This window comes from Malus domestica, chromosome 01 (genome assembly GCF_042453785.1).
Source record: "Malus domestica chromosome 01, GDT2T_hap1".
Classification (NCBI taxonomy): Eukaryota; Viridiplantae; Streptophyta; class Magnoliopsida; order Rosales; family Rosaceae; genus Malus; species Malus domestica.
The window spans coordinates 18,956,262-18,980,646 of NC_091661.1; the positions used below are offsets into that span (position 1 = coordinate 18,956,262).

Here is a 24,385-nt window from a genome sequence, read left to right on the forward strand (position 1 = left end):
ATGGTCGACTCCGGCGACGGCGAAGTTCTAGCTGACGGTGGTTTTAAGCAAGGAGTCATATGGAAATGGAGAGGCTTTCCGCTAAAAAAAATCACTTTTTCTCGCCTTTAAGGATGCTGGGGGCTTTGAGGCTTTAGTCACTGGGAAGACAACAGACATGGATCAGATTGATGTGAATGAGAGGATAACTGCTTTGGAGCGGATCAATCCAACACCATGTCCTACAACCTACCCAGGTCGCCTTTTTTGGAAGGACAATGGAATTTCGAGTGGTTTGGATCTGGAAGCCCAGGTCTTTTTGCTGCCAGATTTTTGTTTGAGAGGCTTCCTTCAACTTTGGCTAGTTTGAGAAAAATGCAGGTGGTCATCAAGGATGAGAATGCAATGATTACGGCAAAATTGAAAGTGTTGAACTCGTGTATGTTTCAGGCAAGTTGGTCGTGTTTGCATCAGAACCTTGGATTGCATGTGCAATTTGTTTAGGTACTACATCACAAGACCAGCCGGTAGATCTGTGTAAACCAAAGTCTGCAACTTTTTCCATCCTTTTTCCTGGAAACTTAGGAAAAGTAGCAATTTTAGCTGTGGACAGCAACGCATGGTTGCTTTCTACTTTGGTGCCAAATTCGGTTTTGACAAGACTGAAAGCGCAGTGAATAGAAACAAAAGCAGAAAGCAAAAAAAAAAAAAAAAGAGAAAAGAAGACAGAAACAAAAGCAAAAGCAAAGCAAAAGGAGAGAAGAGAATAAAATTTGAAAGATTGGGTTTTTTACTGAGCACATGCATGATAGCAGCACAGAGACAGATACAGAGAGATGTGTGGTGGAAAAGTAAAAGCAGAAAGCAAAAGTAAGGAATAAACACCTTACCAGAATGATGTGATTTACTTTTCTTATTTTTATGATGTATTTTTCCTATCTTTCGGAAACGTCTGTATAAACCCCATCAGAGGGTAATAGTAATAAATAAATAAAAACGACAAAGCCCAAAATAAATGGGCTGGAATGTTGTGTAGAGGGCGAAAGCCTATAAGCCCAAAATAGCTTCAACCAGGCGATCAAAAGTACACCCAGTACTCCATAATTATTCGACAACCTGCCGCTATTACCACCAACCAAGTGATCAAAAGTACGCCAGTACTCCAAAATTATTCGGCAACTTGCCACTATTACCACCAACCAGGTGATCAAAAGTACGCCCAATACTTCAAATTATACATGAGCAGTACTCATGTCAATCATACATAAACATTCATGAGCATCACTCATGTCAACATTCATGAGCATCACTCATGTCAATCAACGTAAACATTCATGAGCATCACTCATGTCAATCAGCTTCAAAAGCTTCATTTACAGAGCTACAGCTTCAAAAGCTTCATTTACAAAAGCTCTAACTTCAAAAGCTTCATTTACAGAGCTACAGCTTCAAAAACTTCATTCACAAAAGCTCCAGCTTCAAAAGCTTCATTTACAGAGCTCCAGCTTCAAAAACTTCATTTACAGAGCTCCAGATTCAAAGCTTCACTTGCAAAGCTTCACCTACAAAGCTTCAATACAGGGTATACAAATACCGCCTCCGAACAAATCGCTACTTCGGCCCATACATGGATTCAATTTGAAGTTTCCAGCCAACAGATTCTATTGACCAAAGACTTGAGGGACTACACTATACACCATATATTGGGCCTCAACTGGGCCTCATAAAAAATACTTGGGGAACTCTGACTTAGTTTGGGAGTGAGGTGCTTAAAAAAAAAGCACCCATGAAAAAAAGCTGTGAGGGTTTTAGGTGTTTGGTAAACTGAAAAAAAAAAGGCTTATTTTGGAAGCTGCTGTGAGAATAAGCTGAAATCAAAGGAAAAAGCTGAAGCTGCTATTTGCAGCTTTGGAAAACTGGTTTTTTTTCAAAGCACACGGAGCTACAGTGCTTCTTTAATGAAAAGACCCACTATTAGACTGTTTTTTTTTTCCAAAAGCACTTTTACAAAAAAGTTTACCAAACACTCTGCTGATTTATTTCACAGCCGCTTATTCTCACAGCACAGCCGCTTATTCTCATAGCAGTTTTTTTTCAAAGCACAGCAATACCAAACCAGCCCTCTAGCTCATCACTTATGTATTGAGGAACAAGCTCTTATTCTATAAAAGAGACTCCCTCACTTTCATTAGAGAGCACCCATTATTCATGTACTAAGGAGCGAACCCTTATTTTATAAAAATGACTCCCTCACCTTCATTAGAGATCAACGCCGCAAGGATCACTCCTAACCCATCACTTATGTATTGGGGAGCGAGCCCTTATTCTATAAAAGGGACTCTTTCACCACCATTAGAGAGCATCGCCGCCTACTGAGCAACCGCTTCGCCGCGAGCATCAACTCTAGCCCATCATTTATGTATTGAGGAGCGAGCCCTTATTTTATAAAAGGGACTCCCTCACCTTCAACGCCACAAGCCGAGCCAACCAAGGAAACATAAGCCACAAGCCGAGCAGCCTCGCAACATGTGATAGTTGAGCATCATTTCACTTTGAGCACCGCCTCATATCAAGTATCAGTTCAAGACGATATCTAGTTACTTCGGTCCATGTCCACACATGGACTGAATTTCAAGTCTCCAGCCAAAAGACTCTCTTGATTGAAGACTTGGGGGACTACTGTTTATACCATACTTAGGACCTCCGTATTTAGATCTCGTATAAATACTCATGGGACTTAAATGTAATTATGTAATAGAGGAAGGGGCAAATATGTAATAAGTGAGGAGCCCTTATTCTATAAAAGGACTCCTCACCCTCCTCATTAAGAGAGGCCATTTCTTAAGCCTTCTCACCCCTCTCACATCCCCTCTCATATTCAAAGGTTCTCTCCCCCACCTCTCAGATAAATACAATAATCAGTGTGGACGTAGGCCAAACATTGGGGTGAACCACGATACATCTTGTGTTATTTACATTACTTTCAGATTCACGGTTAGATTTACGTTGTTCCAAGACCTCCGTTTTTGTGCATCAACAGTATTCATTTAAAAAAAATGCATGATTTTGATTTTTCATGTACTAATGTATACTATAGTGTTTGCATTAGGATTCTAATTCCTAAAATATCTTTGTTCTGCCATGCTTTGTAGCTATTTTGATATTTTTGATGTCGACGACAATGGCCGTATCGAGTTTGCAGAATTTGTTCAAATATTGAGCGTTTTCCACCCAAAAACTCCTGACGCAGTCAAAAGTACATGTAAGAACTCGACTCGTGATGCATTCGCCAATTCCCATGTGTTTGAAAATTTTCAGTTTTCAATTGGCAGTAGCATTAGCATGTCTTAACTCAAATGTGTAGGCACTAAAATTGATACATACATTGATATGGCAGATGCTTTTAAGTTATATGATCTGAGGCGCACTGGTTACATCGAGCACGAAGAGGTAAGTCCAGTCGACGTTTCTTGTTTTTCCATCTTGGTTTCTCCTTTAGCTAAAAGTCCTTGAGGTTTAAGTTCTTGTTTGCTCCTTCATGAATCATGATTTTGCTTCAAATGATACAATTTTTAAAACAGTTGAAGGTGATGGTGCTGGCGCTTTTAGACGAGTCTGATCTGGTTCTTTCAGATGATATTGTCGAAATGATTGTGGACAAGGTAAGGATTTTGACTCCGTTTATCTTTGATGATTGCACTTCCCCAGTTTGTGATCTCGATGATTGTAACTTTCTTGTATGTGTCAGACATTCAAGGATGCAGATGGAAAAGCGGATGGTAGAATTGACGAGGAAGAGTGGAAGGAATACGTAGCACAAAACCCTTCTTTGCTGAAAAACATGACTCTTCCATACTTAAATGTACGTCCTAAAACCTAAACCTGCGTTCTGCAAACTTTAGTTAGTGTTTTGTAAATCGCTGAACAAGTATCGCATATTTTAGGTCATCCTCGTTATCTCTTGGACCACAAGCATGTGTCTGATATGCCGGTTCATTGGTGTTCTAGTTTTCGTAGAAGTTTTGGTTTTGCTTGGCTTTTTAACAACGTCCGTATGTCTACGTACTCTCTGCAGGGACATAGCTCTAGCATTTCCCAGCTTTGTGCTGAACAATAAAGCAGAAAGATCTAAACCATGACCTAAAATAGACAAGAAACCAGAAAGGTTGCTCCCTGCAGGAAATATAGAGAATTTGCAGAAGCATGCTTGGAGTGTGGAAAAAATTGGCTTTGTGCTGAACATATCTGTTAGCCTACAAGTCATGGCTTGAATGGAAGACTATTCCGAGTCCGCTTCGTATATGAACACAAAAACTGTATAATGCAACTATGAATCTCATGGAGAGTTCGATCCAGCTTAGGATGAACGGTAGCGGCATGCTTAACACCATGGATATGGGAGCTTCTAATTGCTCTGTTCAGTCTGCCTTAATTGTTGAAGTTCAATTATTTGTAAGGTCATACTAGGATGTTTTCAAATGGAAAGCATTACGAATAATGCAAACACAATTTTTGTGCGTTGGAAATGTGTCCAAGATGGCAAAACCTCGGGTTTAACAAAGGCACACAGCCATTTCTATATCTCTCTCATCACGTGATTAGGTGTACAGAGATATGCACCACTATAAATAATTAAGTTTAAAGGTAAATATACCAATTCGAGAATGCTTAGAATAGAAATAGGAAGGTTATTACAAAGTCTTGAGACCACATGTTGAGATGGAAACAAGGACGGAACGGAAACAACTAAATTTTAGATCTAATTAGGAGTATTTCCTCTTTTTACTTATATCTCTCTTCATAGACTTTTTAAAAGGGAAGCAAAGCCAGTGTCTTGCTTCGTGTAAGCCCAACCTTCCAAAATTGCTCCAATACGACTCAACTAGCCTTAATTGCCAAGTCCAAAAGGGTAATTATACCATTTTTTTTGTTTGGAAAAAAATGTTTTATTCAAACACCAATAAATAGTAGAAATTTTAAAACAAAAAGTTATCCTAAACTCAAACGTGATTATTAGGAATAAAAGTTACGTCTTAAAAAGACATGTTCCTAAATAAGTTATCATGAGAAGAAACAAAACAAAGGTCTTAGGTTCGATTCATGCTAAAGGTGAATTTAAGCTAAATTATTACTAGCCTATTATGAGACTAGGCCCACCCTCTCTCATTTAGTGTAGATAATATCGTTTGTTCACAAACAAAACAAAATATATACAATGCAATCCAAAACAACAACACAAATAGACCGACATTGTACCCTAAAAATATGGACCTCAATAAAAAGTCTTGTTGAAGCATATCACATGGAATAAAACTTCAGAATTCGAAAAAAAAAAAGAGCGCTACATATACAATAATTAGAGAATCAAAACTACTCTATCATCTTTAAAACTTTCGGAAAAAAAAAAATATTTTCTGAATAATTGCAAGCCATGCTGTTGGCCTCTGCAAACCAGCGGGCTGATCAGACATTCAAGGATGCAGATGGAAAAGCGGATGGTAGAATTGACGAGGAAGAGTGGAAGGAATACGTAGCACAAAACCCTTCTTTGCTGAAAAACATGACTCTTCCATACTTAATGTACGTCCTAAAACCTAAACCTGCGTTCTGCAAACTTTAGTTAGTGTTTTGTAAATCGCTGAACAAGTATCGCATATTTTAGGTCATCCTCGTTATCTCTTGGACCACAAGCATGTGTCTGATATGCCGGTTCATTGGTGTTCTAGTTTTCGTAGAAGTTTTGGTTTTGCTTGGCTTTTTAACGTCGGTATGTCTACGTACTCTCTGCAGGGACATAACTCTAGCATTTCCCAGCTTTGTGCTGAACAATAAAGCAGAAAGATCTAAACCATGACCTAAAATAGACAAGAAACCAGAAAGGTTGCTCCCTGCAGGAAATATAGAGAATTTGCAGAAGCATGCTTGGAGTGTGGGAATTGGCTTTGTGCTGAACATATCTGTTAGCCTACAAGTCATGGCTTGAATGGAAGACTATTCCGAGTCCGGCTTGTATACGAACACAATAACTGTATAATGCAACTACGAATCTCATGGAGAGTTCGATCCAGCTTAGGATGAACGCTGGCGGCATGCTTAACACCATGGATATGGGAGCTTCTAATTGCTCTGTTCAGTCTGCCTTAATTGTTGAAGTTCACTTATTTGTAAGGTCATACTAGGTTGTTCTCAAATGGAAAGCATTGCGAATAATGCAAACACAATTTTTGTGTGTTGGAAATGTGTCCAAGATGGCAAAACCTCGGTTTTAACAAAGGCACACAGCCCTTTTTATATCTCTCTCGTCACGTGATTAGGTGTAAAGAGATATGCACCACTATAGATAATTAAGTTTAAAGGTAAAGATACCGATCGAGAATGCTTAAAATAGAATCAAAAAGGTTATTACAAAGTCTTGAGACACATGTTGAGATGGAAACAAGGACGGAACGGAAACAACTAAATTTTGGATCTAATTAGGAGTATTTCCTCTTTTTTCTTATATCTCTCTTCACATAGACTTTTTAAAAGGCAAGCGAAGCGAGTGTCTTAGTTGCTTCGTGTAAGCCCAACCTTCCAAAATTGGTCCAATACGACTCAACTAGCCTTAATTGCCAAGTCCAAAAGGGTAATTACACCATTTTTTTTGTTTGGAAAAAATGTTTTATTCAAACACCAATAAAGAGTAGAAATTTTAAAAGAGTAAATTGTACAAATGGTCCCTCAACTTTAATCAAATTGGAGCAATGGTCCCTCAACTAAAAATCCATTACCTTTGGTCCCTCAACTTATCAAAACGTGCAGCTATGGTCCCTCAACTAAAAATTCATTACCATTGGTCCCTGAACTTTAATTCAAGTGGAGAAATGGTCCTTTAACTTTAACTCACTTGTAGCAATGGTCCTTCCAATATAACTCGTTTTGACAAATTTTTTGACATAGTTGACAAAAAGAACCATAATTATACACTTTGATGAGTTAATGAACCCTAATTATATAAATGGTCATTCCAACATAGCTTATTTTGACAAAATTTTGACAAAATTGATAAAAAGGACTATAGCTACACATTTTGATAAGTTGAGGGACCAATGGTAATGGATTTTTAGTTGAGGGACCATTGCTCCAATTTGATTAAAGTTGAGGGACCATTTGTACAATTTACTCATTTTAATATAAAAAGTTATCTTAAACTCAAACTTAATTATTAGGAACAAAAGTTGCGTCTTAAAAAGACATGTTCCTAAATAAGTTGTCATGAGACAAAACAAAACAAAGGTCTTAGGTTCGATTCATGTTAAAGGCGAATTTAAGTCAAATTATTACTAACCTATTGTGAGGCTAGGCCCACCTCCTCCCCTTTAGTATAGATAACATCGCTTATTCACAAAAGAAAAAATACATATAAAACAAAATATATACAATGCAATCCAAAACAACAACACAAATAGATTAACATTGTACCCTAACACTATGCTTGGATAAAGAAATTTAAGATTACTAAGGAATTTTAAAATGACGGAAATTGAAATGAAGGGATTTTATTTTCTAGAATTTGTGAATTTTGTTGTTTGGTTAACTTAAAAAAACAATAGAATTGAAAACGGAATTTGTTAATTTTAAACTCTCAATCATATAAATTGGGAAATGACACATATTTACATGAAATTTAAACTTGGAAATTGGAGACCCCAAATTTCAAGTTTTTTTTTCCACGCGGAAATTCTAAATTTCTTTGATATTAATCCAAACAAGGAAATTGGTGCATGTCAATTTATAAATTCTGACACTTATCCAAATTTCAAGTTTATTTCTCTCATCCAAACATAGTGTAAAAATATAGACCCCGATAAAAAGTCTTGTTGAAGTATATCACACGGAATAAAACTTCAGAATTCGAAAAAAAAAAATAAAAAAAGAGTGCTACATATACAATAATTAGAGAATCAAAACTACTCTATCATCTTTAAACCTTTCGGAAAAAAATATATTTTCTCGATAATTGCAAGCCATGCTGTTGGCCTCTGCAAACCAGCGGGCTGATTAGCCATCTAATTTTTTATACTTTAGGTTCTATTCTCGTTAAATACGAATTTGAATTACATTATTGCTATCTCAGTATGATGTTAAATTCACCAATTTCTCTTATTATAGATAATACCGCTTGTTAAAATAAAATTATATTCTAATATTTCTGTTACAATTTGGCATTAGAGCAACTTTGTTTTTCAAATTTCAAAATGTTGTAATGGGACCCGGACTTTCTTTCATTCAACGAAAAAAGAGTAATCTTTTTGTTTGGTCGAAAAGGTTAGTTCCCTTTTTTTGCCCAGTCATTTCTAATAATTCCAAACAAAATAATCACTGATTAATCAGCAATTATCCACGTGGCTTTCCCTAATTGGGCAAGCCACGCAGCTTGAAAGGGCGTTTAACTTTTCCCACCGTCTTCCTCCTTAACTTGGTCAGCACTGCAACTGTCCGTCGTGTTGCTTCCGCGAACATTCCCACGGCAATTTAATTAATTAATTAAAAATATAAATTACTTATTCGTCGTCAAAATCCAACACCTCGCCCCTACCTCTCCACTTCCTCACATCTCAGCGTCTGCACGCGTCTTCCTTCAGCTTTCTCTCTCCCATTTGCCCCCCAAACTACATACCCATTAGAAGCTACACGACAAATCGCAATCGAGCTGAATTCTCTTCAGTCACTCCCTTCTTTCCGGTTCTTCCTTCTCGGTAAGAATCGTGATCGATCTTTGTTATTGATTTGCCCCTGTTACTTGTTATTGGTAATTTGTTGGGTCCAATTTGTAGGATTTTGTTTTGCCGATTGGTTTGTGGGTTTTTGGATTTTTACTTGGGTTTTGTAATTTCGGTTTGCAGGTGATGGATTTATAGGGGTTGGATCTGTGCGTACTTTTTCCCCTTTCGTTTGGAGGGGAGGAGGGTATTCAAGTTTGTTCCTTTTGTTGTATAGTTTGTGAAAATTGAATCTAGGGTTTGTTTGATCATCTGGGTATTAATCGGGTGGTCAATTTAGGGTTAGATATGGCTGCATTCTTGTAAATATGTGTATAGTTTTCCTAGGGTTTGAAAGTTCTGCATTGATTTGAAGAGCTTTTTGACTTTCTTGGAAAATTTCAAATTAAGAGCATAATGTCGTCCGCCGGTATTGCTGCTCTTACTCCGGCTCACAGTGAGCCCGGGTTTCCCCAACCGTGTATGTCTTTGGATGAATCGATATTGATATATCTCTCGGTGTCTGGGTCAACTACTCCCATGAGTGTTTTGGGATCGGACTCTATTGAATCAGTGAAGCTTAGGATACAAACCTATAAAGGGTTTGTTGCTAAGAAGCAAAAATTAGTTTGTGGAGGTAGAGAACTGGCTAGGAGCAATTCCATACTCCGGGAATACGGGGTAACGGATGGGAATATTCTACATTTGGTCCTTAGGCTTTCTGACCTTAAAGAGATCAATGTCCGAACGACTTGCGGGAAAGAGTTTACCTTCCATGTGGAACGTGGTAAAGATGTTGGATATGTGAAACAAAAGATTGCAAAGAAGAGTAAAGAATTTGTTGATCTAGAAAGACAAGAAGTTGTGTGTGATGGGAAACTACTTGAAGATCAGAGACTTATTGATGACTTATGTAAACATAATGATGCTGTCTTACATCTGTTGGTTCGGAAGTCTGCAAAAGTTAGGGCCAAACCAGTTGAGAAGAACTTTGAATTGTCAGTTGTGGCATCACAATTGGATGATGGGAAAAATTATGAAGTTGGTGGAGATAATGTGAAGCGACAATATGATGCTGGTCAGCATGACTTTAAGAGATGTTATGAAGTTGTGCCGAGTAAACCTCCTGACAGGGGCTTTTTGTTGGAGCCTGTCATTGTTAACCGCAAGATTGAATTACCTTCCCAGATTTGGGACATGGTTGCTGACACGTCTAACGGACTAGCTAGTGGGAGTTATCCAATTAGGTCTATGGAGGGTACGGGAGGAGCGTATTTTATGCCTGACTCTTCAGGTCAAAAGTATGTATCTGTTTTTAAGCCAATTGATGAGGAGCCTATGGCTCAAAACAATCCGAGGGGGCTGCCATTGTCATTGGATGGTGAAGGATTGAAAAAGGGAACAAGAGTTGGAGAAGGAGCACTTAGGGAAGTGGCTGCTTACCTCTTGGATCATCCAATGGGTGGGCATCGCATGCTGTTTGGTAATGCAAAGGGCTTTGCTGGGGTCCCCCCAACATTTATTGTCAAGTGCTTTCATAAAGTGTTCAACCATCCTGGGGATGCAACTGTTAAGGTCGGGTCCTTGCAGAAGTTCATGGAGAATAGTGGAAGTTGTGAAGACATGGGCCCTGCAGCTTTCCCAACTGAGGAAGTGCATAAGATTTCTGTTTTGGATATCAGATTGGCAAATGCGGACAGGCATGCTGGAAACATTTTGCTGGGCAAAGAGGGTGAAGATGGCCGGACTGTGCTGATTCCAATTGATCATGGGTACTGCTTACCTGAAACGGTAAGTACATTCACTTAAACTTTTATTAACTGGCAGTGATTTGTCTTTGTTGTCATTTTGTTATTGTTTTTGGCGTTTCTTTTCTCGTTTTCCTGAAATTTATCTTCATCATATAGTCAGCAGCTCATTGCCATGACATTATTTAGGAGATTTATTTTCATTTTTGTTTTCTGATATTGTAATACTAATTTCATGTGTATTGTCTTGTTCCTGCAGTTTGAAGACATTACATTTGACTGGTTGTATTGGCCACAAGCACGCAAGCCTTATGCTGACGAGGTCATTGATTACATCAAATCACTGGATGCAGGAGAAGATATTGCCCTTTTGAAGTTCCATGGATGGGACATGCCCCACAAATGTGCTCGCACACTTCGCATTTCAACCATGCTGTTGAAGAAAGGGGCAGAGAGACAGTTCACTCCCTTTGCCATAGGAAACATAATGTGCAGAAAAACCTTGAACAAGGAATCCGTCATTGAGGAGATAGTGCAAGAAGCAGAGGATTCTGTGCTCCCTGATTCAAGTGAAGATGCTTTTCTTGAGGCCGTGTCCCAAATTATGGACCGTCGCCTTGATGAGATTGCAAGATCACCTTCGTAAAGGGATGCTGAATCATGTGGAGAACATAGGTACATAAAGTGTAGATGACCATGTGATTAGCGTACATATGTTTGTATGGCAAGAGGACTAGCCCTCCTTTTGCCCATACACCTTCAATTTCGTATCCGTTTTTTCATTATAGACCCGCAGTTTCTTTCGTATTCGTGCTTTTCCTTACGGACCAAAATCCAGTTTCGGTTGACTTGTAGTGAAGTTCGTGGTTCATTTCGTGACAATTTCTAATCCATTTGCAATAGCACTGAAGTTTGTTTTGAAGACAGAAAATTTCATTTGTTAGGTTTGGGATGCTTTTTTTGTTCTGGATACTGCATATTCCAAAAATGCATATCAGACCACTATATTTTGATAAAATGTTTAAGAATAAAATAGGAAAATGGCGACTTGTTGGCAATGGTGGTTGATACAATCTCAATTGTTTCGGTTTTAATGAATTAAATGAGCCATTTGAATTTGTTGGACATTGAAATTCACATATACTGTGCGGGAATTCTATAATACCACGTTGCATCCAATGCTACGGTGAAACATATCGTATACGCTCGTCACTTTTATCAACTCCATTAATACTCCGGTGCACTCATTCGATGCATTTTCCGGCTTGTTATATTAAGTTGGAATTCCAATAAGATAAAAGGGAAAAATACAATGAAGTTGGAAATTATTCACAAAGTAAAGCAAATATATAGGAATTAATATTTAAGGAACCAGCTCCGAAGATGTGTTGTTGCAAGTGACCACTCGGAGTCGGATTTGGGAGGTAGCTGCACTGCTGCAATGGCTAGTCTTCAGGTGAGAAGAATGGGCAACATGCACAATTGACTATTGCAACTTCTGCGCCGGTGTAAGAATGCGCGAGACGGTGACTTGGGTAAAAGGTAACCTGAAAGGTAAATGCTTGGCACCAAATCATGGAGCTCCGGGTACTTGTACAAAGTTTGTCCGGCGTTTGTGCAGCGACCAGAATAAGCATGTGGAGTTTGTCATTACCATGAACTTCTTACACGCTCGATTACTGTTGTCTCTCGGAGCATGCATATGATCAAGCATCACCTTTCTTTCTTGCTGGGCTTCTTCAGCATTTTCTTTGATCTTTTTCTGCAATCAAAGACATCAAGATGTAAGAAAATGTTCGTACTAAGAAAATAAAATGCTATGGTAAAATAACACGAATCCATGCTTTGGTGTTCCGTGCTGGTTAAGTATTGCATGGAAACAACTCCATCAGATTGAAGGACTTACTTCTTAGTGGGCTTGCCGCTGAAACCAATTGCACTCTTCATCGTCTGTGTTGGTCTTTTTCTGCGATCAAGACAGTCAGGATGCAAAAATGTGACTATTTTGAAAACAGAATACAATGAAATCGTGTCCCATAAACCAGGTAAGTATTGTATGGAAACAACTTTATTAAAGTTAAGAAATTACTTCATAATAGGTTTGCCACTGAACCCAAATACACCCTTCATCAACGAGCTTATATCCATAGAGCGCTCTTGCATGATCTTATCATGGTATATTTTGCTCCCAATCTCGCTGATCTGTTCCTCCACTTCTTCCAAAGTTTGGTCCACATTGAGCGGAAGCTCTCCTTTCCTAATGACAGTTACACCAAAGCCATTCGTTTTGGCTTCCCGAAAAACATCCTGGAGAGGAGATAAGTGGATGGTTCAGATAAATTGGTCACCCACCTCAACAGATCAATAAAGATTAGATGGAACAATTGAAAGGGAACAATTGAACAACAGTTGGGAAAGAGATTTAATTTGTGAACGGGATAACATATGAAAACCATAGAGCATCACATCTCAAGTCTCTTGTCTTAAAATGAAAAAACATTATGAGTCCTGTTAACTGAGTGATATTGAAAACATAAAATGGCCGTTCCACCCAAGTTGGCCTCTCTTGAGAGAATATAATTTGCTAAGACCATGAATTGCAATAAATTTTCAACAGCTGCAACTGAAGAATGATGATCTACTTGAAACATTACATTCAGAACTGAAAACAAATTAATTATTTACCTTAGGTGGCTGGGCAACAACAAAGGCATGGCCATTCCCATGTGTTTCCATTTGAGCCTGGATGATATAACAAAGATTTTTGCAATCATTACTGTCCTCGAAAGCAATCACATGGTATGGCTTTGGTTCCAATTCAAGATCCGCAGCCATCTCCAATGAATAAAATCCAATCCCTTGTTCTTCATTATCAACTGTGTACAGCTCAATGCACTGGTAAGTACAGAGAGAATTAACTACTGGTTGAGTATTGGGGAAAAATATCTACATAAAGCTTAAAATCAAGGCCGATGTTAAAAACCAAATAGATGTGGAATAAGGATTAGAGGTTTGAAACCCAGGACCTCCTGGAACTTGAATATAGTGTTAGATGACAACTAATTCCAGAAAATGAAACTATTGGGGAATGAACTAGCAGCACAAATCAAGCTTAAAAAATTGCAGAAAAGTCGAAGTGCATATCTAGCTTACCAGCACATAAGGCAGATCTAGCCACCACAAGTAATCTTCTTTCTTATCTTCTGCATATTCACGGTATTTGCTCACTACAGCCTGTGGCCCAAACAATTCCATCTCTCTCTTAAGCTTGCTGAGTTTCTTTTCCATGAATTCCTTACTTTTTTCAGGCATTCTGTCCATCAGATCAGCAGCTTCCTGTATTTCTTTTTCAGTGATCCATCGATCTAAACCCTTCCCCATGTCCCTCATAGTGGATTTAATTTCTGGGTCTGTCTCCGCATTGTAGGATTCCAAAAACCCCTGAGACCATTTTTTCGTGTGTTGCCAAAACTCCTTTCCTGATTTTTTGCCAGTTCTAACAGAACCATCACTCCCTTCTATAATTGTCTTTGAACTGCTAATATCCTTCTTATTTGGGTCATTGGTTAAGGAAGTAGCAGCAATACTCTCATGGGATTGGGATCCTGTTGAGTTCTGAAGAAAGTTCTGCTCATCTTTATTCACCAAAATCTCACTATTATCAGCAAAAATTGCCTTCCGCTGCTCTTGGAAATAATTCAAGAACTCCGGACTCTTTTCTATTGGGGGACCTTTCCAGCGGGGTATAATTTTCTCTGGTGGATCATAGATGCTGATACCGTCTACAAGGAAAGCAAAATATTAGTCCAAGCAAAATATGTATTCAAGAAAAATCAAATATCCAATTTTCTCATTAGTTGGCAAGATTTAAACCTAAAAGCTACCATGAATACAGCCCTCCATTTTCCATGTCCAACAACAACAACAACAAAGCCTTTTCCCACTAAGTGGGGTCGGCTATGTGAATCCTAGAACGCCATTGCGCTCGATTTTGTGTCATGTCTTCCATTAGATCCAAGTACTCTAAGTCTTTTCTTAGGGTCTCTTTCAAAGTTCTCCATTTTCCATGTCCAAGATAAAGATTATATTAACAAATAGTCGGCCTAACAAGCGGTCAATGGATCTAGTTATGTAAGGAACCAGTTTAGCGAACAAATACAAAGAGAAGAGTAAACTACCATCAGAAAACCTATGAGGCCTATCAAACTGGTTGCAGTAAAAACTTGAAACATCTCAACATAGTGAGAATGCTGTACAATTAAATTGACCCTTTCTGAATTCATAAAATTTTCACAAAAAAAAAATAAAAAAAAAAAAAAAAATCTATATCATCCTCAATGCTGAGAAGTAGATCAATAGGTATGAGTCCAAAAATTACCTGCACCATAATTGAGGTTTTCAATGTTCGCATGGAGCAACTCATGCAGTTTCGTCAGCTTTTTATTCTCTTTCTCAACTTTCTTCTCAAGACCCTTGAAGAATGCATCCTTATCTTCAGCATCCATCATATGAAACGGATCCCGTCCTGCCAATTCATTATCTCGGACTTGAAGAACAATTTCCCTAAGACTATCATCTTTCATCCATTCAAGTTCACTGTCATCTTCTTCATTAGATCCAAGCTCTGTCATGTCCGAACTCATAATTGAATCTTGATCTGCTTTTCCTTTTGAAACCATGTAATTATCTCTAAAACCAACTCCAATCTTCTTAGCTATAGGTTCAAATTCATTAAAGTTTTCCTCCATCCACTTCTCATATTTAACAGATGGTTCTGTCATTGAATCACTGTTACTACTTTCATGATCTAAAGAAACCTGTTCCTTTTGATCATCGTCCATGATGTGTCTTTTCTCGGTTTCATCAGGTTTATCACTCTTTATAGCTTCAAATTTTTCATCCTTCAGATCATAATCTTCAGAAGCATTTTCGGTAGATGGAGGATCTGATGTTTCATCTGGAATCACATGAGCTAAAACATTGTTGACCACGAACCCTCCCTGGCTTCCATTGTTACCAAAGTCTTTATCACTTCGTAGCCTTCCAAGAACATCACTTCTGGGGACAGGTTCAAATCGGGGCTCTTCATTTAGCTTTGTTTTGTCATGTTTTTTGGAAAGATACTCCCTAGCTTCTTTCACTGATCTTATAACCCTTGGTTTGACTTGAAGGGAACCATTGCTGGACTTGCTGGACTCCCTAAAAGGAGCATTGTCTGGTAACTGCAAATTCCGTTTACAGTCTGTTACATCCTGGTTAGTGCTTTCCCTTTCATCTGAAACTTCTATATTCGAAATACTAGAAGTTTCATTATGCCCGTCCTCAACAAAGTCTAACTTTTTACTAGAAGAAGTATCATCACGACCCTCACTTTGCCTGAAATCTCCATTTACAAGGTTGGTTAGAATATTTGCTTCCCCTTCTCCATGCCGTTTGACAGCTTCTATTTCATCTGAAATTTCATTCACAGTTCCATCTGAAATTTCATCATTCGGAGTCTGAATATCGTTTCTATCCCTATCCCTGCTCTCAATTTCTCGCGCTTGCCTGGCCATATTTCTGATTTCGTGAACCTTATCATCAAAATCTGTTTTCACAGCAGCAGTCATGGAACTTGGAGAAACTTGTAGAGCGAGGTTACCATTTGACGATTTTTCTCTCACAATAACCTTCATAAGTTCTTGCTTGTCAAGGCTAGGCTTTTTAAAGGAACCCAGTGGCAGTTCCGGAGCTGCTTGAACAACTTCCACACTGCTCGGTTCTAACATCTCTTTCTCCTTTCTTGCTTTGATCTTTCTCCTCATCATTTCCTTCTCCAATTCCGAGTACCGCTCTTCTTTATTTCCAAAAGTGAATAACTTCTTCAATGCCCACAACGCAATGACACCATACAACACCAATCTCCCAACTCGAGATAGCTTTGGTATCAACTCAGGTCCAAGAGTAAAACCCTGAATCGCCTTCACAAGACCCTCACCCTCACCCTCATTAACAAACTTGGCTATGGAACTATTCCTCGGAATCCCATTGTTCCCTCTCTCCATCTCTCTAGCTAAACTCTCCGCCTGCAAAATTTTCAAGTTCACCTCCGCCGAGCCCTCCAATTCTCCTCGCTCAACCCGGCTTCTCCTCAAGATTTCATCCTCATTAACTGAAACAGCTTTCACACTACCATCAGAATCTTGCACAACAGTAAAAATATGACCCGAACCAATGCCCCAGTACTCAGTATCCCTCCTATACTGCTCCATCCAACTCTCCAATTTACTCAACAAAACCGAATCACCAAGACGTTTCGAATTCGATTCTTCTACATTACCCGTTTCAGCTACACTATCATCAGCAACCCCATTACAAAATTTGCTCTCTTTCGCACCATCATCAGAAACCAAATTACTAAATTGACTCTCAGAATCAACAAAATTATTATTCAAAAACTGAATTTCAGAACTTGGGTTTAAAGGAATTGAATTCTGATTCACCTTTTGGCCGTCAGTGAGCTTCTTCCTCAGCGAGTTTCTGCGGCTGGTGGGCCCACCGAACTGCGCGAAAGCTCGACACTTTCTGCTGTTGCAGGAGAGTAAATAGATGGAAAATGATGGGTTTTTGTGGAAATCGAAGGTGCGAATGTTGTACCGAGATGGGGTTTTCTTGTTCGGAGAATTGGCGGGAAATTTGGAAGGGAAAGGTGAAGTGAGAGAGAGAACCTCCATGGATGAAGATAGAGAGGTTACATTCAGAGCTTTCGGGGAGATTTTGGAGAGGTTTTTCAGTATTTGTTAGTTGGTATATTATGACATGTCGTTCATGAAGGAGAACGACATGTAACATATGTCGTACTAATTAAAGATTTCAAAGGCTAGCATTATTTGGGTGAACAAATATGATGCTCTACACATCAATATGCCACATATGCGGAGAAGTAATAGTAGTAGTAAGTACTTAGGTATAACGGAATTAATATTGTAGCGGTATTTTAAGTTTATCATTTACTGATATGCGTTTACATGATTAGTTTGGAATACCGTCACAATGACATCCCGTTGCATGCAAGTTTTTCTCGTTAAAATTATGCATGTAGCGCTCACAATGTAAAAAAGTTACCTACTCAGATGGACAACTGACGATGACAAGATTCATGTGAAGGATTGCAGGTGCACACATATTTTTCTGTTAAGGTCATCACAACACAATTCATTCATGTCAAGGTTGTCTTACCATCTATACTCCACACATTTAGAAACTTGAGAATACAAGGTATTTCTTGTATGGTAATTATATACCAGTTCATCCAATCTTAGGTTGCTTCATCGTATACAGATCAACCCCAAAAAATTACCAACTATAAACCTCGAAACTGCCCTATAAACTCCACACCTAGGGCTAGGCGGGGGCTAGCAGCCATGGCGTCAACTCTGATATTCTCCCACTTACTAATTTCAATCATGATCACCATACCTCCATCGTCCATGTCTTCTCCTAAGACACCAGTCCGAGGTTTCGAGGCACGTCTCATTCACCGCGACTCTCCTCAATCTCCGTTCTACAACCTCAAGGCCACACCTACCAATCGCATCAAATCAGCACGCCGCAGAATCATAGCTAGACAAAACTACTTCAAATGGCTAATGTCAGGCAAAACACAGCGCAATTCCATCAGCACGCCGATTGATACAGACTATGGAGACAACATCATGAGGTTCAAAGTTGGCACCCCAAGAGTTGACACCTTTGGGATTTTCAACACGGCCAGCGATTTAATTTGGTTTCAATGTAAGCCTTGTGAAAAATGCTACGAACAAGGCATACCAATATTTGATCCTGCAAACTCAGACAGCTATCAGAAGGTAATGTGCGGCTCCATCGAGTGCAATACAACCTCAGATGCCCATTGCCCTGATCCAAAAGGCGAATGCCGGTACAAAATTGCGTACCAAGATGGATACTGAAGGAGACATTGCCACGGAGACAATCATGATTGAACATGATGGATAAAGTGGTAACATTAATTAACAAACATGATTATCGGTTGTGGTCTCACTAATGTCGAAACAAAAGCAGGCCATCACCCACCTGGAGTTGTGGGACTTAGGAGTTAGGAGAGAGCCTTCTTCACTTGTTGGTCAGATTTCGTACCCCCACCTTTCGTATTGCATTTCTTCCAAAAATAATGGCATCTACAATAACAGCAACGAGAAAATTGGGTTGCTACTTGCAGTGGTCACTGAAACTGAGGCAAAAACTCAAACACCTTGGTTGAGCGGTGAAAATGGTCTGTACTATCTAAACTTAGAGGGCATTAGCGTCGATGGCGCAATGCTCAATGTTTCGAGTTCAGTTTTTAATATGACCGCTGGTGGAGAGGGAGGTGTTTTCATGGACTCGGCAACAACTCATACTATGGTTGCATTTGGAGCTTTTAGTGAGCTGAGAAGGTAATCATAGATGCTTTATCAGATTTCCATAGAGTGGGAGATTATGATGGCATTTTTATAATTTGTTACGATGATAGCCGGTTTCAAGCTGATAAAACGCCGGAAATTGTGCTTCATTTCACGGGACTGGAGTTTCCGGTGAGTGCGGATAACACTTGGGCGGTGAATTCTCATGGACACTACTGCCTGGCTATTTTGCCAAGTTTTGCAGGTTTTACTATCTTTGGAATGTACCACTACCGTACCAGCACAGGAATGTGAATGTTGGGTATGATTTCGGTTAACAACATCACATCCTTCAAGTATACAAATTTCTGTCGGTATACTTAAAAACGTGGAACAAAATTACACACATAGGCAGGGACTCTAGCTTTATTAGGGATTATTAGTGATGATGGCACCTAAATATGTGGTACTTGTAATTTTCATTGGCATCATCTTTGTAACCGAAGAAAGTTGAGATTCCATCATAAAATTAATTGGCAATATGGAGAGTAATCCTACTTATAAACTCATGCAAGGTCCCTCCTCCCACCCTCCTCAACAGTAACATGATGTCATCTGAGTTGTTTTCTATCCATTTTCTCCAAGTAATATTAGACATTTTTCCTTATTTATATGCAGCATATAGTTAGTGTTCTAAACACAATCTAGGTGGTTGGCTACTGTCACAAATTCCTAAGTATTTAAAAAATTGCATAGGGTACCTAGACCGTCTAAGTGAATTCTTTTTATCAGTAATTTACAGTTATGACCCATTTTCATCAAACAAAAAAAAGAAACTCAAACTCTCTCTCTCCATGGGATTGCTTGCGTCTCTTTGCCATGGTCTCTTCAATATCCATGTATTCAATAAACGGTAGTACTTTATAATTTATATATTCTTTCATTTGCATTTTATCTTTCCCAAGTATATATATATATTTTTCTTCTTAAGTATAAATAAAGGTACTTATTTATATGTTAATTAAATAAATTTTATTAAAATTATAAAAAATGCTTAACCCCAACCTAGTCTCTTTAGGTGTTTGACCCCAAACTGCCGTCCGATTACCGCCTACGATTTTTAGAACATCGCATATAGTACTACAACTACAAGACTTCAATTGAGAAATTCATCAAATAAGCTTATATCCGTAGACAATAGCAATGTCCTCCATAACGTCACAAGCTATAACATGTAGATTGACAAATCCGAATAAACATGTGACTTTCCCCTCCAGATAAACATGTGACTAATTAAGTTTGATTTGGCCGAATATTTATTTGATAAAATTGAAAAAGGGACTACACGTATTTTTAATACAAGAGTCCTAACATCTTGCCCTACAAGTAACGAAACTGATTTCTCCCAATTCCACATCTGCCACTACACAAATATTACTCGATTCTTATAAGAAATTACAAACAATTACTCGATACATTAAGGGAAATATAAATGTCTTGGAGTACAAGATAACCTTAAATAGGGTTAATACACAATACTTACTTGATCTACTACGTATCTAGGTTTCTTTCCAATTGCCATACACAGAAGCAAATATCAATTACACTTTACAGACCTTGATCCAACCCTATATATTACCTCCCGCTGCTATACAACAATGCTCTAAAATTTTAGACCTGCATCTCTACCAACCATGGCATCAACGCTAATATTCTCCCTCGTTGCACTAATTTCAATCATCACCGTCCCTTCCTCCATGTCTTCTCCTAAAGCATCCGTTAAAGGCTTTGAGGTGCGTCTCATTCACCGCGACTCCCCTGCATCTCCGCTCTACAACCCTAGGGCAACACGTGCTGATCTCATAAAATCATCCGGCCGCAGAACCATAGCGAGACAGAACTACTTCAACTGGCTAATGTCAAATAAAACGTGGAGCAGGTATTCGAGCAGTTACGTCTGGGCGCCTATTGATCAAAGCCCAGGAGATTACATCATGAGGTTTAAAGTCGGCACCCCGGAAGTTGAAACCTTCGGAGTCTTTGACACTGGCAGCCACTTGACTTGGCTGCAGTGTGAGCCTTGTGAGCAGTGTTTCAGTCAAACCATAACAATATACAATCCTGCAAGCTCACAAAGCTATGAGAAGGCCATGTGTGGCTCGGTTGTGTGCAACACAGCCTCAGGTGCCCGCTGCCCTAATCCAAAGGGCGAATGTAAGTATGAGATTAACTATATGGACGGATCATTCACCGAAGGAGACGTTGCCACAGAAACCATCACGCTTGAAGATGATGGATTAAGTGGTAGCATTAGTTTACAAAATATAATCATTGGTTGTGGTCACTCTAATGTTGACACAACTGCAGGATACCCTGCCCCGGGAATTGTCGGTTTAAGTAGACAACCTTCTTCACTTGTTAGCCAGATTCCCTTACATCGTGTTTCATATTGCATACCTTCTAAATATAAAGGTAACCATAGCTCTGTGAGATTTGGCTCAGCGGCAGTAATCAAGGAAGAAGAGACGCAAACTTCGCTTTTGAGCGGTCAATATGGTTTGTACCAGCTAAGCTTAGAAGGGATTAGTATTGATGGAACACTGCTGAATATTTCAAGGTCAGTGTTTGACATGACGGGGGACCGCGGAGGAGTTTTCATGGATTCAGCAACAACTTTTACTTTGCTTGCATTTGATGCTTTTATTGAGTTCAAGTTGGGAATGATGAATGCTTTGTCGGATTTCAAACCAGTGACAGATGTGGATGGACTTTTCCCACTATGTTACGATTATCATAGTGGTTTCAGATTGGATATAACGCCGGAAATTGTGTTCCATTTCACGGGACTAGACTTTCCGTTGGGCGACGAGAACACTTGGATTATGAATTCTGAGGGAAATCTCTGCTTGGCCATGGGCCTAAATGAAGGAAGCTCAGACTATACCATTTTTGGAATGTACCAACAACAAAACGTGAATGTTGGATATGACTTGGACAACAATATTGTATCCCTCAAGTACGGTGACTGTGAATGAAAAGAAAATTACAAGGAGAGGAGGACTGTTATACTTTTGTTTTCACTACCCTCTTGCAATAGGGCTGTGTTGGAAAATAATACGGTTAGGAGATTGTGTTTTGTTTTGTAAGTTAGCAAGTTAGTAACATGTTTGTTTTTTTTTTTTAATTTTATTAAGGTTTTTAGGGTAGGTATTTAAGGTTTTCTAATGGGATAAGGATTATGAATTTGAGTCTCAATCTCAACCCTTCTTGAAAATCTTGTAATATTTTTTCTTTATGTCTATGCAATAAGATGGTCTATATCCTCTTCCGTTGCCGTCACCTTCTACCTCCACCATCGCCTCCTCAAGCTCTTTATGTTGTCTCTTCCACTACCTGTCATAATCGTCTTTGTCATCCATCTTTTCCAGTCATGTCCCGTCTCCACTCTAGCTTAGGCTCCTTAGTTAAATTAGCAGACTCTTTTTGAACTGGTTGTACTCTTAGTAAATCGCACAAACTTCCTTTCTATTTAAATGATAATAATTGTTTGTCATCTTTATTTTCTATAATTCATAGTGACGTGTGGATGTCTCATATTCCTTCTGTTAGTAGTTACCGGTATTATGTGCTATTCCCTTATTGTTTTTCACATTATAGTTGGATTTTTCGTTAGAAAAAAAAATCAGAAGTTCTTACCCACTTCCAAACCTCTGTGGCCATGGCTCGTAACTTCGTGCAACTATACAATTTTTACAAAATGATAATGGAACGGAATATGTTATGTATTCTCATATTAATAAAAGTCTTAGCATCCAACAACGCTTCTCTCGTCCGCATTCACCTCAACAAAATACCCTCGCCGAATGCAAACATGGCCACATTGCCACCATGATTCGATCTTTTCTATCATTGCTCATCTACCTCACTCCTTGTGAGTTGAGGCTGCTCTTATCGCATTCACTTAATCAATCTTCTCCCTTCACCCGTCCTTGACTGGGCCACCCCTTAATCTATTCTATAGGGTCACTCACTCACCTACTCCTACATTCGAATCTTTGGTTGTCTATGTTTTCCTATTAGAATCATATACTTGTACATGTCGCTACAAATAAAGTAAACTAATCCAAACCAACTAGGAAATACAATATAATCTCCAATCAATAATTACATTCCAAATCAAATAGGGACTCACATCAACACATCCGCCACCAAACATAGGGACCAACATATAGAGGTATTACAATACGTACGTACTATAATATGTGTATTGGCATGAATTATGGCCGGCCTGTCCTTGAGCTAAACAATACAAAAATATTTGATTTAAGCTAATATTATATCATATAGTAGTGTTATAAACGTACTATTAACATTAACTAATAAGCTAAATTTCTCCTTAAAAGGGGTGCTCACTAATAAGCTTGCTATCAATGAGCCTCTCATGGAAGAAGAAACACACATCCAGCTATCCAAATGGGAAGGCAAAACTCTGTTGAGCTACAAGGCCCCGCAGCAGATGAAGTTTGGCCTCTCTTGGCAGATTTTTGCAACTTCCACAAATGGTTCCCAATTCTTGACACTTGTTATCAAGTAGAAGGAGTCCCCGGCCAACCTGGTGTGATCCGGTACGCTTCACTCTACCCCGATGCCTTTGGTAAAACATCATTATCTGCCGACGATCACGGTCATCATGATGATCAGAGATCCATCAAGTGGGTCACAGAGAAGCTACTAGCGATCGATCCGATCGAACGGTGCTTGAGCTACGAGATCGTTGATAATAATATTGGATTCAAGTCGTATGTTGGAACCATGCAGGTGCTGTCTGTCAACGACCGCGATTGTGCCAGTGTAAGATCGACTGGTCATTTGTTTGTGATCCGATTGAAGGGTGGAGATTTGAAGACTTTCTATTTTTTGTGTGGCTCTACTCTCCAATCAATGGCAAAGAAGATAGAGCATGTTCTTTCATCTACCGCGTGAACGTTGAACGTTGACTCAACATGTTAATATTTGTCTTCGTTTTATTCAGAAAATGTTGTTAAATTTAAATAAATTTTCAACTATTTATATCAGCAAATAGATAGATCGAAATTGGGGTTTATCTGTTGAACTCCCAAGACATCGAGAGGTGTTTCATGTAATGGTAATATTCTATAAATTACATGCCTTTTGTATATTACAAATCCAAATTTGAGAACATTTAAAGTTCGAATATCATGAAAAATGTGACCTAATATGAAATATTTATGATCTAAGCTAAGTAATGGGTAATTCCATAACTGTGCTTCTTCCCTACCCATGAAACTTATGAGGATGCACAAATGCTTGAGAAGCTCTACCTTGAATTTTTCCGCATCCAACCTCCTTCTCCTGTACAAATTATTGGTGCATCAGTTAAGCATCTTTAGACGAAAAAGCGGTCCCTTATGATTGGTTGTTGCGCGTCTCTACCTCCCACCTATCCTACACATTTGATCAGGGTCGTCACTGCGAAGCTATAGTAAAAGTGCATGAGATCTTACTATCTAGCTGA

At 38.9% G+C, this 24,385-nt stretch overlaps 6 protein-coding genes across 6 annotated transcripts; 5 read left to right on the forward strand and 1 right to left on the reverse strand.

The window, feature by feature from the left end:
* The first annotated feature begins 8,422 nt into the window (after positions 1-8,422).
* On the forward strand, positions 8,423-11,399 carry LOC103417634 (phosphatidylinositol 4-kinase gamma 4-like). Its single transcript, XM_008355807.4, has 3 exons — positions 8,423-8,717; positions 8,865-10,511; positions 10,728-11,399. The coding sequence occupies exons 2-3, from the start codon at positions 9,138-9,140 to the stop codon at positions 11,112-11,114; spliced, it is 1,761 nt and encodes a 586-aa protein (XP_008354029.2). The 5' UTR covers positions 8,423-8,717; positions 8,865-9,137; the 3' UTR covers positions 11,115-11,399.
* A 270-nt stretch (positions 11,400-11,669) lies between these two features.
* On the reverse strand, positions 11,670-17,266 carry LOC103426329 (uncharacterized). The gene is made up of 6 exons (XM_008364422.4): positions 14,847-17,266; positions 13,622-14,250; positions 13,154-13,363; positions 12,558-12,775; positions 12,375-12,434; positions 11,670-12,230 (listed from the first exon to the last, which is right to left on the reverse strand). The coding sequence occupies exons 1-6, from the start codon at positions 17,179-17,181 to the stop codon at positions 12,182-12,184; spliced, it is 3,501 nt and encodes a 1,166-aa protein (XP_008362644.2). The 5' UTR covers positions 17,182-17,266; the 3' UTR covers positions 11,670-12,181.
* A 605-nt stretch (positions 17,267-17,871) lies between these two features.
* On the forward strand, positions 17,872-18,417 carry LOC114826135 (aspartic proteinase CDR1-like). The gene has a single exon (XM_029105971.1). The coding sequence runs from the start codon at positions 17,872-17,874 to the stop codon at positions 18,415-18,417; it is 546 nt and encodes a 181-aa protein (XP_028961804.1).
* A 94-nt stretch (positions 18,418-18,511) lies between these two features.
* LOC103426339 (aspartic proteinase nepenthesin-1-like) lies at positions 18,512-19,164 on the forward strand. Its single transcript, XM_029105980.1, has 2 exons — positions 18,512-18,903; positions 18,981-19,164. The coding sequence occupies exons 1-2, from the start codon at positions 18,512-18,514 to the stop codon at positions 19,162-19,164; spliced, it is 576 nt and encodes a 191-aa protein (XP_028961813.1).
* Positions 19,165-20,543: 1,379 nt separating this feature from the next.
* LOC103426340 (aspartic proteinase CDR1-like) lies at positions 20,544-21,884 on the forward strand. Its single transcript, XM_008364434.2, has one exon. It carries the CDS (start codon positions 20,544-20,546, stop codon positions 21,882-21,884), a length of 1,341 nt encoding a protein of 446 aa, XP_008362656.2.
* A 1,438-nt stretch (positions 21,885-23,322) lies between these two features.
* Positions 23,323-23,832, forward strand: LOC114826138 (lachrymatory-factor synthase-like). The gene has a single exon (XM_029105991.2). The coding sequence runs from the start codon at positions 23,323-23,325 to the stop codon at positions 23,830-23,832; it is 510 nt and encodes a 169-aa protein (XP_028961824.1).
* Positions 23,833-24,385: the final 553 nt, after the last annotated feature.